This window comes from Toxorhynchites rutilus, chromosome 2, assembly GCF_029784135.1.
Source record: "Toxorhynchites rutilus septentrionalis strain SRP chromosome 2, ASM2978413v1, whole genome shotgun sequence".
In the NCBI taxonomy this organism is placed as follows: domain Eukaryota; kingdom Metazoa; phylum Arthropoda; class Insecta; order Diptera; family Culicidae; genus Toxorhynchites; species Toxorhynchites rutilus.
Window position 1 is genome coordinate 185,727,456 of NC_073745.1, and position 15,594 is coordinate 185,743,049.

Here is a 15,594-nt window from a genome sequence, read left to right on the forward strand (position 1 = left end):
AAGCACACAAATGGAAAGAACAAATGCATGGGGAAATGGGAATTCTTCCAATTTTCATCAATTTAAGCCATATACAGACTATGGGATTGTAATGTATAACATACCAAACAAATCGTAGAAAATTTCCGATTCGATTGGTATGCAAATCGTTGAAATCCGTTTGCAGCAAATAGTTATTACGTTAACTTTATTTCAAACTACGTCAAAACTTGACTTAAATTCGTCAATTGGATTCCCAATTGAAATCAATTTACGAATCACTCAGCAATTTCGCTAATTCTTAGTAGTCATCAGCGCCCGAAATCTTCGAAGATATAAAATGAAAATCGACTCTCCTCTCACTTTCGCTTCGAATAGGAATATTTCGGCATTCACCGCCAACATGATTTGAATTGACTATAAAATGAATGGACGAGCGTTGAAAGCGAGGTTGACTGATGACCTATTCTAGTCAATAGTCTATTCTCATTCACGTGACTAATGAAGACAAATCTGACTCTTCAGTCAACCTGACTTCAATCCACACTACTACTCTCCCTGACACGAATCACGTTACCCGCGTACACAATACTTTTTTACGTCCATATAAAGTGAAACGAAAACATGATTTCTGATGCAAAAAAGTAGTTACACCATTAATGGACGGCTTCATTGTTTGCCCACCGTGAACTCTAACCAACGAACTGAAATAGTTATCCGGTATGCTATAAAGGTCATCGCATTAGTATTAGTAAATAGCGCGCAGTTTGGAAGGAATTCAAAACAAAATTTTAGTTCACTTTGTATACGAGTTCAATCGTAAAAAAACATATAGAAAAACGGGTTTATATCAAAGAAATTTACAAATTTGTCAGTGTTTCTGAACACAGCACTGCACGCTATTTTATATATGTGAGTAATTTTCGTGTACGATACAAAAGCTCACCTGTAGTATACGTCAAACCACGTTGAACTCAAACACCGATACATACATACGTGATACATGCGAGAAATGAATTCATTTTGGGGGGGAGTCACTTCAATATGCAATGAAGTCCATTTGACAGGGAAGAATGAAATGAGATAGTCGAGTCGTAGAGTGAGATAGCAACTAAACGCCCGAATGACTGTTGAGTAAGTTGACGGAGATACTGCTCGGAGAAGCTAAAACTCATTTCCAATTGATTACGAAGGCGAGTAGATTGTGAAAAATAAATCAGGACGACCCTTAATTTAATGTGATTCTATATGATGTATGGAAGGAATGTTGCAGGATCCTTGTTGCTACGTATAATGGGTAGAAGTCGTTTTTGTAAACACTCCTTGCTGTACATTTCGCTGCTCAATTTAAAAGTAGTAATGAACGGTTGGAAAAATTATCGCAGCCACAAATAGCTTGCATCGTAACGGTTATATCGAATTTTTATATATATATATATATATATATATATATATATATATATATATATATATATATATATATATATATATATATCATATATCATATATATATATATATATATATATATATATAACATGAAAATAGGTATGTAGGGGTTTTTGGAGCCGGGAAAGGTTTTCGTGATAGTTTGAGACCCCTCCCCCCTTAGAGGGGGAGGAGTTACAAATGAAACACAACTTTCTACATTACTCGAGAATTAATCAACAAATGAAACTAAATTTGGCATATTGAGGTTCTAGGGTGCAATAAATATTTCTATGGTGGTTAGACTCTCCACTCCTCTCTCTAAGGGGTGGTTGCCATACAAAGGAAACACAAATTTCTGCATTACTCGAGCATTAATCAAGCAAATGGAACCAAATTTGGCATGTGGAGTTTTTAGGGTGCAATAAATGATTCTAAGGTGGTGAGATATTCCTCCCCCCTCTCTTAGGCTGCTGCTTTGATAAGAGGAAAACTCGAGAAAGGAATTGTCCGTTTTAGGGCTGTCTTCATTCTATCATATTTTCTGTATCAAACATTCATTCTATGTAACGGAGAAACATGTTATTTGCAAGTGGATGAAAAATCTTGCACGAGAATTGTGTCTGAAAATAATCTGATATTATAATGTCGAGTTTTGGAAGAATTACTGAAATTTTATAGTTAAAAATAATTTGAAAGGGTATATTAGAAGATCAATCAATGAACATTTCTGCGATTGGACCCATTAACGTGCGCTTAGTAAAAAAAATGTGGATATGATAACGAAAAATAAATTTTAGGCGTGGCGAAGTTTGCCGAATCTAGTATATAAATAAAAACAGAAATCGCGCTCTCGAGAGCCATTCGGCTGTAGTTCTTTGCGCATCCTATCTAAGAAATTTTTCGTGAAATTTTGTTTATTCTATCTTGGACAAATCATTAGTTTGGACGACTGTTCACATTTTCTAGGATAGGTAAACAGGTATTTTGTTCAATCTTAGCTTAGGATAGGTAAACAGGTATTTTGTTCAAACTTAGCTATTAACTCACATAGAAATTACTTTGATGATTGGGGGCAAAGTGGTCAGTTGTGGATAATGACTTATAAAGGGGTCTCTTTTGTGGCTTTGACCCAGGAAAAATATGCCCCCCAAATAAACCAAGCCTCATTCTGTGAAACGGTATGTGTTTCTTACTAGGTTTTTTTATGTATGAGAAAATTTAAATTACAACTCTAGGTGAACAGGCCACGCTTATTTTATACATGTCCATACTATTTCAATAATGATTTAAACAAATTTGTAGAAAAAAAACGCATATATCTATCCCATTTAGCATGATATATGCGAGTGACCACTTTGCCCCCACCAGGTGACCGCTTTACATCCCGGTAAAAAAAGTTCGCTTTTCCAATATTATTTTCTAACAACGAAAAATGTACTATTTTGAATTTTTATCGTTTCTTGCTATCTTGAACAACAATGAGTTGAACTACAATATTCTTCCAAAAACGGGGATTGAAGCGGTGTGTGGGCACAGGAAATGGACATAATCCTTATGATGACCACTATGCCTCCACTTCCCCTATGTTTGCAGACTTCGAATTCCTAGCAAGCATCGTATCGTACAGCTTTCGCATTATCGATGTTTTTTGTTTTCGGGTTCGTGATAGCTACTTTTAGTTCTTATATGTTCTCACATTTGAACGTCTTTTTGCGCGATGAACGTTTGATTTCGACGTGCCAACCATTCTTGAAAACCTCCCGTACTGAAATCTCCGTCTTTTGCTCGAACGCCTTCTTTATAGGATTATCCAAACGAAGCTGGCAGAACCTTTTTCGTTCCTTCTTTCGGTTTGTTCTCGAGTGAGTTATCCCCACTGAACTTCCTGATCGCTATTCGCATGGCTTCATCATTTATTTATTTATGATGATTAAGACTATGATGATGATGATTAGTTTGTTTTAATATCATTTTAGTTGAATATTCAATTAATTTTTTTTAAATAACGCGCTGAGTCCCGTGTCGGTCCCTTGGGACTGACGGTGCGTTTTTCGTTAGAAAAACGTTTATCACTGGGATCTACAGTTACAATATAAGGAAATGTAAAAAACATATTATATAGAAACTATATATTATTCCATTTAGGCCGTGTATTTTGCAAACTATGCGATATGCTTTAATACGTGCTTTTTTGCCTGTTGCGCTCGCTCAGATTGATCTTATATCGATAACATATATATATATTATAAAAATGATATATAAATATTGAGGAGTAGCGCATTTTTTTTTTGTTATTTTTAGGCTCATTTAATGTAATATATCGGGATGCCAAAACATGTGGTAAAAAATAATTTGAGTGTAGAAATAACAAATCAGGGATCAACGTGTTAAAGAATGGTGGAGTCTTCAATAGTTGGAGCCTGTGCACGTTGACAAACATAGGAAAACATGAGATTGAACACGAGTAAAAGATTTTTTTGTTTGAATAAAATAACATCATTCTACGGGGTTTAATGTGAAAATTGGAGTGAAGCTAGGGGGAGCTCCACCGGAATACTCGTAAATTCATCTTCTCAACAGATAATTATAACGAGATTTTTCGATGCTGTGGCATCTCATGGCAGATTCATGTTGAATGTAGGACCTGAAGTATCGGCTGGAATTAGGTTTGCTCAGCTGTCCGGTCTCGAAGACGATTGCATTAGCAGAGCGTTGTCGGGTATCTAGTGAAGCGAGAATTCCATTGTGAATTCTTGACTAAATACTGACATATTTAGGTATTGGGTTCAATTCCCGATCGGTCTAGGGTCTTCCTGAGTGGTGTATTCTTTCGACATGCCATGGAATAAATACGTACAGATAATTGTTCTCTCGATTAGTTATCTATATTTACGAGTTTCATCCAATCCGTTTTCGTCTCAATTTAAATTGCTTACTGTTTAGTTAATGTAAAAATAATAACTATCAATAACATAACTAGTCTTGCTCAAATCTTTACAGGAGAATGAGGTGAAACCAGGGTTGCCACCTATTATTTTCAAAAATCAGGAAGAATGAAAACAAAAGGGAAAGAAAAGCATTATTTTCATAAGTATACACGAAATTTTCTTTAATTTTATATGTTCAGTTTTGTTCCACGAGGTCTCACAAGCTTTCACGCAGTTTAAAAATGCTATCTCCCCGAAAAATGAAACAAAAAAAAGAAGACATTTTTATGCTGTCCATAGATTCGAGGTTTTTGAATTTCGCAGGAACCTTCGCCTGTGATATTCTGAAGATACAATATACGGTTAGTTCAACTAGTTGGATAGCACATCCCAGCTAGACTCAAAAATAATTTGTCCTGTTGCCCTGATGGAACAGGACGTTCATCAAATTAAGAGGGTAGTACACTATGGAAACTTTAAAAATAAAAAAAAAATCTGACTTAAAATGTTCTCTGGGATGTCTACTTCACTGTAGTTTTTATCCCAGGTTTGCCCAATTCTCCTTTCTTAAGTTACAAGCCAGTTAGTGGACTTAAGACTTTGCCTAAGGAGCGCGTGAAGATTGTGCGCAAAGCATACATCAGTTGCTTACGGGAATGGATATCCCTCTGGTTATATAATGGATGGATATATGTGTCGCCTAGTTGCAAAACCGGCCAACTCCAAAAATAAAATTTTTACAGGAAAGACGATTTCTTTTCTGTAGCATCATGCCACCGGTTTTCTCAGCACATCATGATTTTCAAACGCGTGTTTTATAGGGAATTGATCGATATTGGTGCTGTTTCTCACTACAAATAAAAGGTAAAATGTATCTATGGTCAAAAAACCGGAAAACGCATTTCTCAAACTTGTGGAGTTGGCTGGTTTTGCAACTAGGCGACACATATCTAGGTTGATTTTTCAATTGGTTCTATGTGCCTGTCCTGTCCTATGTGTCGATCAAAGATTCGATCAACTTGATTCACTTTCTATTGCGACCAGTGCGACGAATTAGCAATATTGATGCATTCAACCAATATGCAGCAATATTGCAAATCGACTACTCAGATCGCGGTAGAAAGCAAATACAGATAATCAATGATTGTCTACAAGACGTTTTGGAGATCATGAATGAACTTAAACATGAAATTGGACCGAAGTGCAACAATTTCGGCGGCAAATCATCGAACAAACAGTTATGAGGATGTTAAAGGCAGCTAGAGAAGTCCGCAAGTCCAATTTCGCAGCAAAAAAGCGATAGGAAGATCACCTTTCAAACGTTGAACGACAGTTCTATGGTCCAAGGACTGCAGACTGAAGATACGATTAAAAATAAACGAAATAAATGTATCCAAAATTCAAAAGTCGTTTTTCTCGAAACCATGTTTTTCAAACTGGTGGGAAATCTACCTCCGGAACGGTTCATCCGGTTTTGATGAATTTTTTTCTCATATTCTCCACTAAATTTCGGTTAAGAAAATTTCGGTTAATGTTTTTGTCTCGATTTTTTGAGACCAAAACGTTGTCATTTTGCCTTTTCGTCAAAACTCAAAATTTCGAAAAAAAAATCCTACCTACGATGACAGGAAATATATCCAAGATCACGTTAAACAGAAATTGGTTGAAATCGGTCCACAAGAAAAACTTTGTAGGGGAAGTGGGGGCATAGTGGTCGCCCTAAGGAATATGCCCATTTCCAGCGTCCACACCCCGCTTCAATTCCCGTTTTTCGAAGAATATTATAGTTCAACTCATTGTTGCTCAAGATAGCATTCGGCTTTTACTATGAAAATTCAAAATAGTACATTTTTCATGATTAGAAAAAAGGTGAAAAATCGAGCTTTTTTTTTGCTTGGAGGTAAAGTGGTCACCTAGTGGGGGCAAAGTGGTCATTCGCACATTCGCAATGGAATAGATTTATGCGTTTTTTCGTCCAAATTTGTTCAAATCATACTTGATATAGTAAGTACATGTATGAAATAAGCTTGGCCTATTCTCCTAGAGTCTCTATTTAATTTTTCTCATGCATACAAAAATGTAGTAAGAAACACATAACGTTCCGCATAATAAGGCTTCGTTTAATTGGAGTGGCACATTTTTCCAGAGGCAATGCCACAAAAGAAACCTCTTCAAAAGCAGAATTTGACGAGGTATATCAGCTTTAGTAAACAGAACATTATAAGTGAATAACACATATGACCACTTTGCCCCCAAACACGTAAGAAATATCTATGCTAATTAATCGCTGAGATTGAACAAAATATCTGTTCACCTCTCCTAGAATAGGTGAACTGCTGTCCAAACTGATGATTTGTCCAACATATCACATTAAATATACTAAATTTCACATTAAATTTCTTAGATACCATGCGCACAGAGCTACGGCCCAATGGCTATCGAGAGAGCAATTTTTGTTTCTATTCATATTTTGACATTTTGATAGCTCTACTGAAGTACAGGCTGACTCAAAAGTCATTAAATTCTGCCAACATAAGGTGACTATCAATCAGAGCTGCATTTTTTCATCAATGTCACTGGCAACTGACGAGGTACATTAGTCACTTCCTACTGATAAAATTCTCGGTCAAATGGTGACTGACAGAGTACGATGCAACAATTTGCCTGTTACTGAGTTTTGTCAATACGCTTTGACCGATCAAGTAGGCGGTAAAATTGTCCATAATGAATTGATGATTGTCGCAGATTGCATTATATTTTCATCGAGCAAAGCTTCGATTTTCATTCCGGTTGTTGTTTCTTGTATTTACTGAAGTAAATACTATGTCGAACACGCTATAACGTATTAGCGATTGCAAACCATTTAGGCAACGGAATATATAATTGACCAAAGCTTGAACAATAAACGTGTAAACTTCCATTACATCAGGTGACGTATTTATTGTATTGACGATCATAGTGCGCTGACTTGCAACATGCTTTGATGGTCAAAACACTCTGACAAACTATCTAGCATCAAAGAGTGAGGAATTTGTTTTGTCGGTTCATATTTTGTTGCACGTCGTTTGGTGGTAATGTTGCAATGGTCGTCATAGTAGCCCAAATATATGCAGTGACTGTGACAAATTGCAGCTCTGCTATCAATACGGTTTCAATAGTTAATGGTTATACTACCAAACAAGCAGGTGACCACTTTGCCCTACATGACCAATTTGCTCGCACTACCCCTACAACTCCCACCAGTTTACAAGGTTTTAGCTGCAAGGGTTCAACAAACCGGTTGCAGCTATTCAGGGGACAGTCCAATTAAACCCAATTTTTCTTTTGTTTGTTAATTAATATATACCTAATAAAACTATGTAACCAGATTTATTTATTTTTACAGGCTCAGTTAAATTAGGTTAAAGGAGCCAAACTCTTAACTATTTTTTAACTAGAATATATTAACATGTTTCCTTAATTCTATGGTTAATAAAATCTCCGATAAACTCGAGTCGACCGATTTCTCGCGGTCGACTCGAGTTTAGATGGGTGACACATTTTCATTAGGAAAAGGATGGGATGTAAGGAGATTGTAACAATGTTCACACTCATACTCACATTTTCATTCACACTCACACTTCACACTCAATTCTTAAAACTATCCTTACATCTAATATGTATTCACAATTTAACTTATTCTAATGTTAGTAGGAAGGGAACCGATAGTTCGCGAAGGACGAAAAGGAGGGGTAAAGGATGTAAGAACATCACACTCGAAGATCGATGGCTTTAAGGAAAACATATATTTGGGACATATAATCAAGATCTAGCCGAGCCAACACATCTCTCACCGGCACATTGGGTTGCTTTCCTCGAGCCCGAAGGGAGTTTTCTAAATTCGATCTGGCGACAAGATACAACTCGCACGACCAAACAACGTGTTCGATGTCGTGGTAACCTTGGCCACAAACACAGATATTGCTGTCGGCAAGATTAAAACGAAAGAGTAGCGCATCTAACGAACAGTGATTGGACATGAGCCGAGAGAAGGTGCGAATGAAGTCCCGACTTAAGTCCAGACCTTTGAACCATGGTTTAAGGCTAACCTTAGGGATAATCGAGTGACACCAGCGGCCCAATTCATCTTCGTTCCACTTGCGTTGCCAGTTAACCATTGTATTTTTACGGACTAAAGAATAAAATTCATTGAAGGCGATTTGACGCTGATAAATATCACCTTCAATTGCACCTACCTTTGCTAATAAGTCAGCCCTCTCATTACCCGGAATGGAGCAATGTGGGGACCCAGACAAAGGTAATGACATAACAGCGTCTGGATAAAGCACTCAAAATTTGTCGTATTCTATCAAGGAAGTACGGCGAGTGCTTTTCCGGCTTCTCTGAACGGATAGCTTAGACAGAGCTAAGACTATCCGTTACAATGTAATAGTGTTCAACAGGTCGTGAGGCAACGCTGTCCAGCGCCCAGTGTATTGCTGCCAATTCAGCAATATACACTGAGAAAGGATTCTGAAGACTGTGGGAGGTGCTAAAAAATTCGTTGAACACTCCAAATCCTGTGGACCAAATGTGCACCAATGGATTCAAAACCTTACACCGGATGAGGAACCGAAGAAATAATAAATTGAAGCGATCTTTTAGTGGGAGTACGCCTGCCATGACCTCGAGACTCATGGTATGCGTTAAGGGCATACATCCCAACGCAATACGGAGACAAAGATACTGAATTCGCTCGAGTTTACTGCCATTCTTTATTCTTTATTATTATTCTTTATTATTATTGATTCATCTGACAGAAATAGTCTTAATGAATAATCTATCACGTTTTAAAATACATGCAGTCTTCTAATACTATTAACAAATTGTGACGTGGACATTCCAAATTCAAAAACTGATTCAACGGACGAAAACATGCGGATCATTGCACAAACAGGTTGGTTGTATCCATACAAAGTACGATGAAATCCCGGCTGCATTAGGGATCGGTATCTCAGCATCCTACCCGAGGCTCGAAAGTCCAAAAGCGATAGGAGATACGAGCAGTCGACATCGCCATTGAGTAGTTTAACTACAAACGTCGCTTGTTGAATCTTTCGTCTCCGATCAAGTGTTTCAAGTCCAAGCAAGCGACACCTGTCAGCATATGCTGGTAGGTTCAATGGGTCACGCCACGGTAAATTTCTGAGCGCAAGCCGTACAAACCTCTTTTGCACTCGTTCAATCCTTAGGTTCCACGTGACATCATTAGGAGCCCAAACAGCAGATGCATTCCCCAGGATCGGGCGAACAAGAGAGCAATACAATGCTTTTAGGCAATGCGGGTCCTTGAAATCTTTGGCAATCTTGAATAGAAAACCAAGTTGTCGGTTTGCCCTAGATATGGTCCAGGTATAATGAGAATGGAAGGAAAGTTTAGGATCCAGCACTACGCCAAGATCTACCACTTCATCTACTCTCTCAAGAACATTTTCAACGATGTGATAGTCAAAAATGATTGGGTCCTTGGATCGATGGAAGGTCATTACATGGCATTTACCGATGCTAATAACAAGTTTGTTCTTGCGGCACCAGTGAACAAACTCATCGAGTAGCCTTTGAAGACGTAGACAATCCCCGATGCAACGTACCACGACATAGATCTTCAAATCATCAGCATACATAAGTTTGTTCTTGAAGCCTAACGAAGATGCAGCGTCATTGAAATATAACACGAACAATAAAGGTCCCAAATTGCTTCCAGATACGCTCACAAACGATGATGATACGCTAGAGCCATGCTTGACACGAAGCTTCCTATCAGTAAGGTACGACGACAACCACGACACCAATCTGTTCGATGCGCCCATCCGTGATAGTTTACACAGTAGCACTTTGTGGTCGATCTTATCAAAGGCTGCCTTTAGGTCTGTGTAGATCACGTCTACCTGTGCCTTTTGTTCTAAAGCTTCGAAACAAGTACTGGTGAAATCCAACAGATTGGTACTTACGGATCTACCGGGAATGAAACCGTGCTGATCGGACGAAATGTGGGACTCAGTAGCATGTAGAATTTGATCACTGACGATAATCTCAAAAATTTTCGATGCAGCGGGGAGGCTGGTTATTCCACGATAGTTCTTCACATTACGTCGATCCCCACTTTTGTGTACAGGTAACATATATGATTCTTTCCAGCACATGGGAAACACTCCTCTTTCAAACGAGTGTCTGAAAATGAAGGCAAGCGGCTCTGCAACTGCAATTATGCAGCGACAGAAGACAGATGCAGGGATACCATCCGGTCCAGGAGAAAATGAATTCTTCAATTTCTTGGAGGCGTGGATGATCATTGCAGGTAATATTTCAAACGTATCCAAATCTACTGCATCCGCAACGATGTTAGACGCAGCCAGTTCAGCATCGGAATCGCTAGATGGCTCGGGTGGAAAGACGGAAGCAAAATGTCTCGCGAAGAAGTTGCACGCTTCGGCTTCATCACTGGATTCCTTGTCTTCATACACTAAATTGGACGAAACTATTGGGTTTTTGCGTTTGCTATTGACAAAGCTCCAGAAGGATTTTGGATCACGACGTAGACCAAACTGCACCCTTAATACATGTGATTTGTAGAGTGCAGCATTTAGATGCCTGTAGTCATCGCTTGCATGTTTGAAATTGACTTTTGTAAAGTTGGATCGATGAGTTCGCATACGTCGCTGCCATTGATTGCGTACACGCTTCGCCCTCCGGAGGAGAGGCGTACTCCAAGGAGGTGAAATTGGGCACCGTTTCAAAGGAACGTTCGCAATCAGCCATTTGCGAATGATGTCGCAAAATTTGAATGCCATGTCATGGACGTTCGTACAATCGTAGATACAACTCCAATCAGAACCGGACAGATGGGCAGAAAGGCTGTCAAAATCAATTTTGCGGTAATTTATTTTCCTTCTTCTACATTTCCCACTGGAAGCGAAGTCACTGATTTAGCTGGTGCGTTGAAGCGAATGGTCAAAGGAGGGTGATGAGGATCTACGGACACTAGTGAATCAACGGCGGTCAATACTTCAGCATGGCTTCCTTCGGTTAAAAAAACCAAATCCAATGTACGGCGCAGGTGATTTAGTTGTGCATTAATTTGATTCATGTTCAAGAAATCCATTCCGTCAATCAGCGCTGCGCTCGCCGGAGTCAAAAGTATCGGGTTGTCGAGACGTAAGCTGTTGTCGTCGTTAAACCATGCTAAACGCGGTTGACTCCATCATTGAGAGAATAGTTGTTCGATACAACATTATGAGATCTTCGGGATGGGCTCCCCACCAGGTGCCGTTAATTGTACGGAGAAAGTTTATTCTTTGTCGACATTCTTTACTCAGATACCTAATATGGGCCTCCTAAGTACATTTGGAGTCGAACCAGACCCCAAGATACTTGAATGACATAACATGAGTGATCGGTTTACCCAAAAGTTGAAGCTTTGGTTTGCTGGTCTATGCTTCCTAGAAAAAACCACCATCTATTTTTTCTCCGTGGTGAATTCGATCCCTAGCCCAATGGCCCAGGTTGAAAAATTGTTCAATGTATCTTGTAAGGGTTCTTGCAGGTCGGATTCGTTTGATCCTACGACAGACACCACTCCATCATCTGCAAATTGTCTCAGGCTGCAATTTTGTGTAAGGCAATTGTCAATGTCGCTTACATAGAAGTTGTACAAAAGGGGGCTTAAACATGTGCCCTGAGGGATGCCCATGTAAGAGACCCGATTCACTGCCGAATCTCCGTGAGAAAAGTTCAAATGTTTCTCACAAAGCAAGTTATATAACATATTATTCAATAGAGGCGGCAGACCCCGAGAGTGTAATTTGTCTGACAAAACCTCTATTGAAACAGAATCAAAGGCCCCCTTTATGTCCAAGAATACTGAAGCCATTTGTTTTTTTTTCGGCGTAAGCCATTTGAATTTCTGAAGAAAGCAACGCAAGACAATCATTCGTCCCCTTGCCCCTGCGGAACCCATGTTGTGTATCTGTGAGTAAGCCATTCGTTTCAACCCATCGATCAAGGCGAAACTAGATAATTTTCTCCAACATTTTCCACATACAAGACGACATTGCTATTGGGCGGTACGAATTGAAGTCGGACGCGGGTTTTCCGGGTTTTTGAAAAGCTATAACTCGTACTTGTCTCCAATCATCTGGAACAATATTATGCTCCAGAAACCGATTGAATAAATTCAACAAGCGATGTTTCGTCACTTCAGGGAGGTTTTTCAGCAAGTTGAACTTAGTTCTATCCGATCCCGGAGCAGAATTGTTACATGAAAGGAGAGCAAGAGAGAATTCCACCATTGAAAACTCGGAATCAAGATCGCACCTATCTTGTGAAATATCTCGAACAATTTTTTGTACGGGAACAGAATCGGGACAAACCTTCCTTGCAAAATTCAAAATCCATTGATGTGAATATTCCTCGCTTTCATTCGTTTAACAGCGATTTCTCATGTTTCGAGCCACTTTCCATGTTTTTTTCATTGACTTTTCTCGTGACAAACCTCCCACGAAATTTCGCCAATAAGCACGTTTTTTCCCTTTGATAAAGTTTTTAAATTGATTTTCAAGGGCTAAATACGTTTGAAAATTTTCAATGGTTCCACGTTTCCGAAAAACTTTGAATGCATTCGATTTATCCTGATAAAGCTTGAAACATTGGTTATCCCACCATAGTTTGGGATGCCTTCGACGAATAGTGGAACCTGGGATGGGTTTCGTTTGAGAGCGAACCGCGCTGTCGAAGATCAAACGAGAAATTAAGTTATACTCCTCCAATGGAGGTAAACCATCTCTGGAAGTGATGGCTAGAGCAATCGCGTCCGTATATTTTTTCCAGTAAATGTGTCTTGTGAGGTCATATGCCATGTTTATAGATTAAAAATAATTCGACCCAATGGTGATGCAAATTTTGATTGGCAAATGAATACTACCGTTGGGGTCTTGGATTACATTCCACTTGCAATCTAACGATAGTGAATTCGAGCAAAGCGAGAGGTCAAGAGCACTTGGGTTAGCAGGAGGTTTAGGTACACGTGTTGTTTCCCCCGTATTTAAAAGTGTTATATTGAAGCTGTTACAAAGGTCATATATCAACAATGAACGGTTGTCGTCGTACTGTTCCCCCCAGGCGGGACCGTGAGAGTGAGAGTCTCCCAAGATCAACCGTGGCTCAGGAAGGAGTGAGCACATGTCAGCAGGTTGCTTTCGGCTAACTTGAACTTTAGGAGGCCAATACAAGCTGACAATACAGATGTCTTTGCCCCTGATGTTTGCATGACAAGCAACAGCTTCGATCCTTCCAATAATGGAAGGTCAATTCTAAAAAATGAGTGGCACTTATTGATCCCCAATAGCACCCCTCCGTATCTGTCAACACGGTCCAAGCGTATAATATTAATATTATTTTCTCGATTGAAAAATAGTGAAAATCACATACTTTTTATGGAGTTCATGCTGCACTACCCCCTTAACCAATTCGGGAAGTTTTATAAGTTATTTCGGGCATTATTTGTGGAAATTTTTCGACTGTTTTCCTGATAGGAGTTTATTATACAGAATTCCTTTCCATCCCACTAGACACAGAATATGACATTCTTGTGATTTTGATATTATTATGGATTCCATACTAATAAAGTAAAAAATACAAAAACCATGAGAAATCAGGATCGTTTAAGAAAAACCAGGCAGAATTGAATGTTTGTCAGGAAATCAGGGAACGCGTTAAAATTACTGGGATACCTTAAAAAATCAGGAAGGTGGGCATCTCTGGGTGGAACCATCATCATTATCATAAAAATAATCATTTACAACTTCCATTTTCGCTAACTGTCTCAGTCACAATCTGTACATCAATCGAGCCCAATTTTTCGATTTCGAGTTATTCTGTTGAAAGGTCACATATTTTGGAAATACACTACTTGAAAAAATATATAACACTGCACAGCTGCTGAACGGTTTCTACCGATGGAAAATTTCTCAATTAAGAATGATAAAATTTGCGTCTCCTTTGGTCGACATGGAAAAGTTTTCTTGCAGCTAATATAAAGATTGAAATGTTGGAATTAACACAAGTTTATCACATTTATACAATGATGTTCGGAAGAGATGTTAATTCCCTTATTCAACATAACAACTCAATATACTCGCACATACCGCATACAAATAAAAAAAATCCCTTATTATGAACATTTTACGGTTCCGGGGTCTGCCTGTCTAACTTTGGTGATTCATTATGTCAACAAATTATCACTCAATGTGGCATTTCGGTCGAAACTCGGTCTTCCACGTACACTGGTAGTAAATTTGATTAAGTTGGCATTAATGAAGGTAGGTAAATACACTTTTATATGTTTTTGTCGAGCGCGGATCTACATAGATGGTGGAGCCGTTCTGCGAAAACGGATCCCCCGAGGAAAACATGAATATAAATATAACGAACTTTTTTTGTCCTTTTTTATCCACACGCATCAGAATGCTCACCTACTCTCACCCACACACCGTGTGCCGCTAGCTCATGTAACACAGTTGACTTTTGGAGATTACTTTCATTAGGGCGCTACTTTTCTAGTGTGACTTATGGTTTGATGTGCTCCCCACGAGCGAGCTATATTTGTGATATCTTATTCAAAGGTGTGATAAAAGCTGTTTCGAATCGTTTGCTTTCACACGTTTTTCCTACGTCCTGTTGTTGATTCGGATTGCTACTTTGACATATGCTAGCGTGTGGTCCTTTTTCCGGTTCCCACAAATTCTGATGCCTGACAAAATTGTTTGACTTACCTGGAAAATATCACTAATAAGCTTCAGCGAATGCTTTGAAATGGCATATAGTATTCAGAATTGAGTGTGCATTCTTTGAGGTCGATATACAATACATTACTCGTAATATTTCAAAATAGAAATAAAATGTTGTGGAGAGCATTAAACAGCAATATGTCCGTGAATAATAATTTTATATTCTAGCCAAAACTGTGATTCATTATTATCGAATGATAGATAAATCTAATTTTCAGCTTGATGACGCTGTCCACAATATATTGCCTCGGATACCTATTCCACTACAAGAAGCGTGCACGCGACTATTGAGGAAATCACCCGGTGCGCGTCCTACAGCTCAGCTGCTAACACTCATCAAATACTTCAGGTAAGATAGCTTCAGGCGCGTATACATGATTTATCGCCCATTTCATGAGCTTATTCTTATTTTAACATTTTCACATACTCACCCGCT

General features: G+C 38.8%; 1 protein-coding gene across 12 annotated transcripts in view; it reads left to right on the forward strand.

Moving 5' to 3' along the window:
- The window catches only part of LOC129770241 (SCY1-like protein 2), a 295,540-nt gene that overhangs the window by 165,135 nt on the left and 114,811 nt on the right, over nucleotides 1-15,594 (forward strand). For all 12 annotated transcript variants that reach the window (XR_008742068.1, XR_008742069.1, XR_008742072.1 and 9 more), the window contains one exon: nucleotides 15,377-15,507. Coding sequence is in view for 6 of the 12 variants with exons in the window: in XM_055772942.1 (XP_055628917.1) it covers nucleotides 15,377-15,507 (131 nt within the window). In the remaining 6 variants the exon portion in view is untranslated. The remainder of the gene's footprint in view (nucleotides 1-15,376; nucleotides 15,508-15,594) is intronic.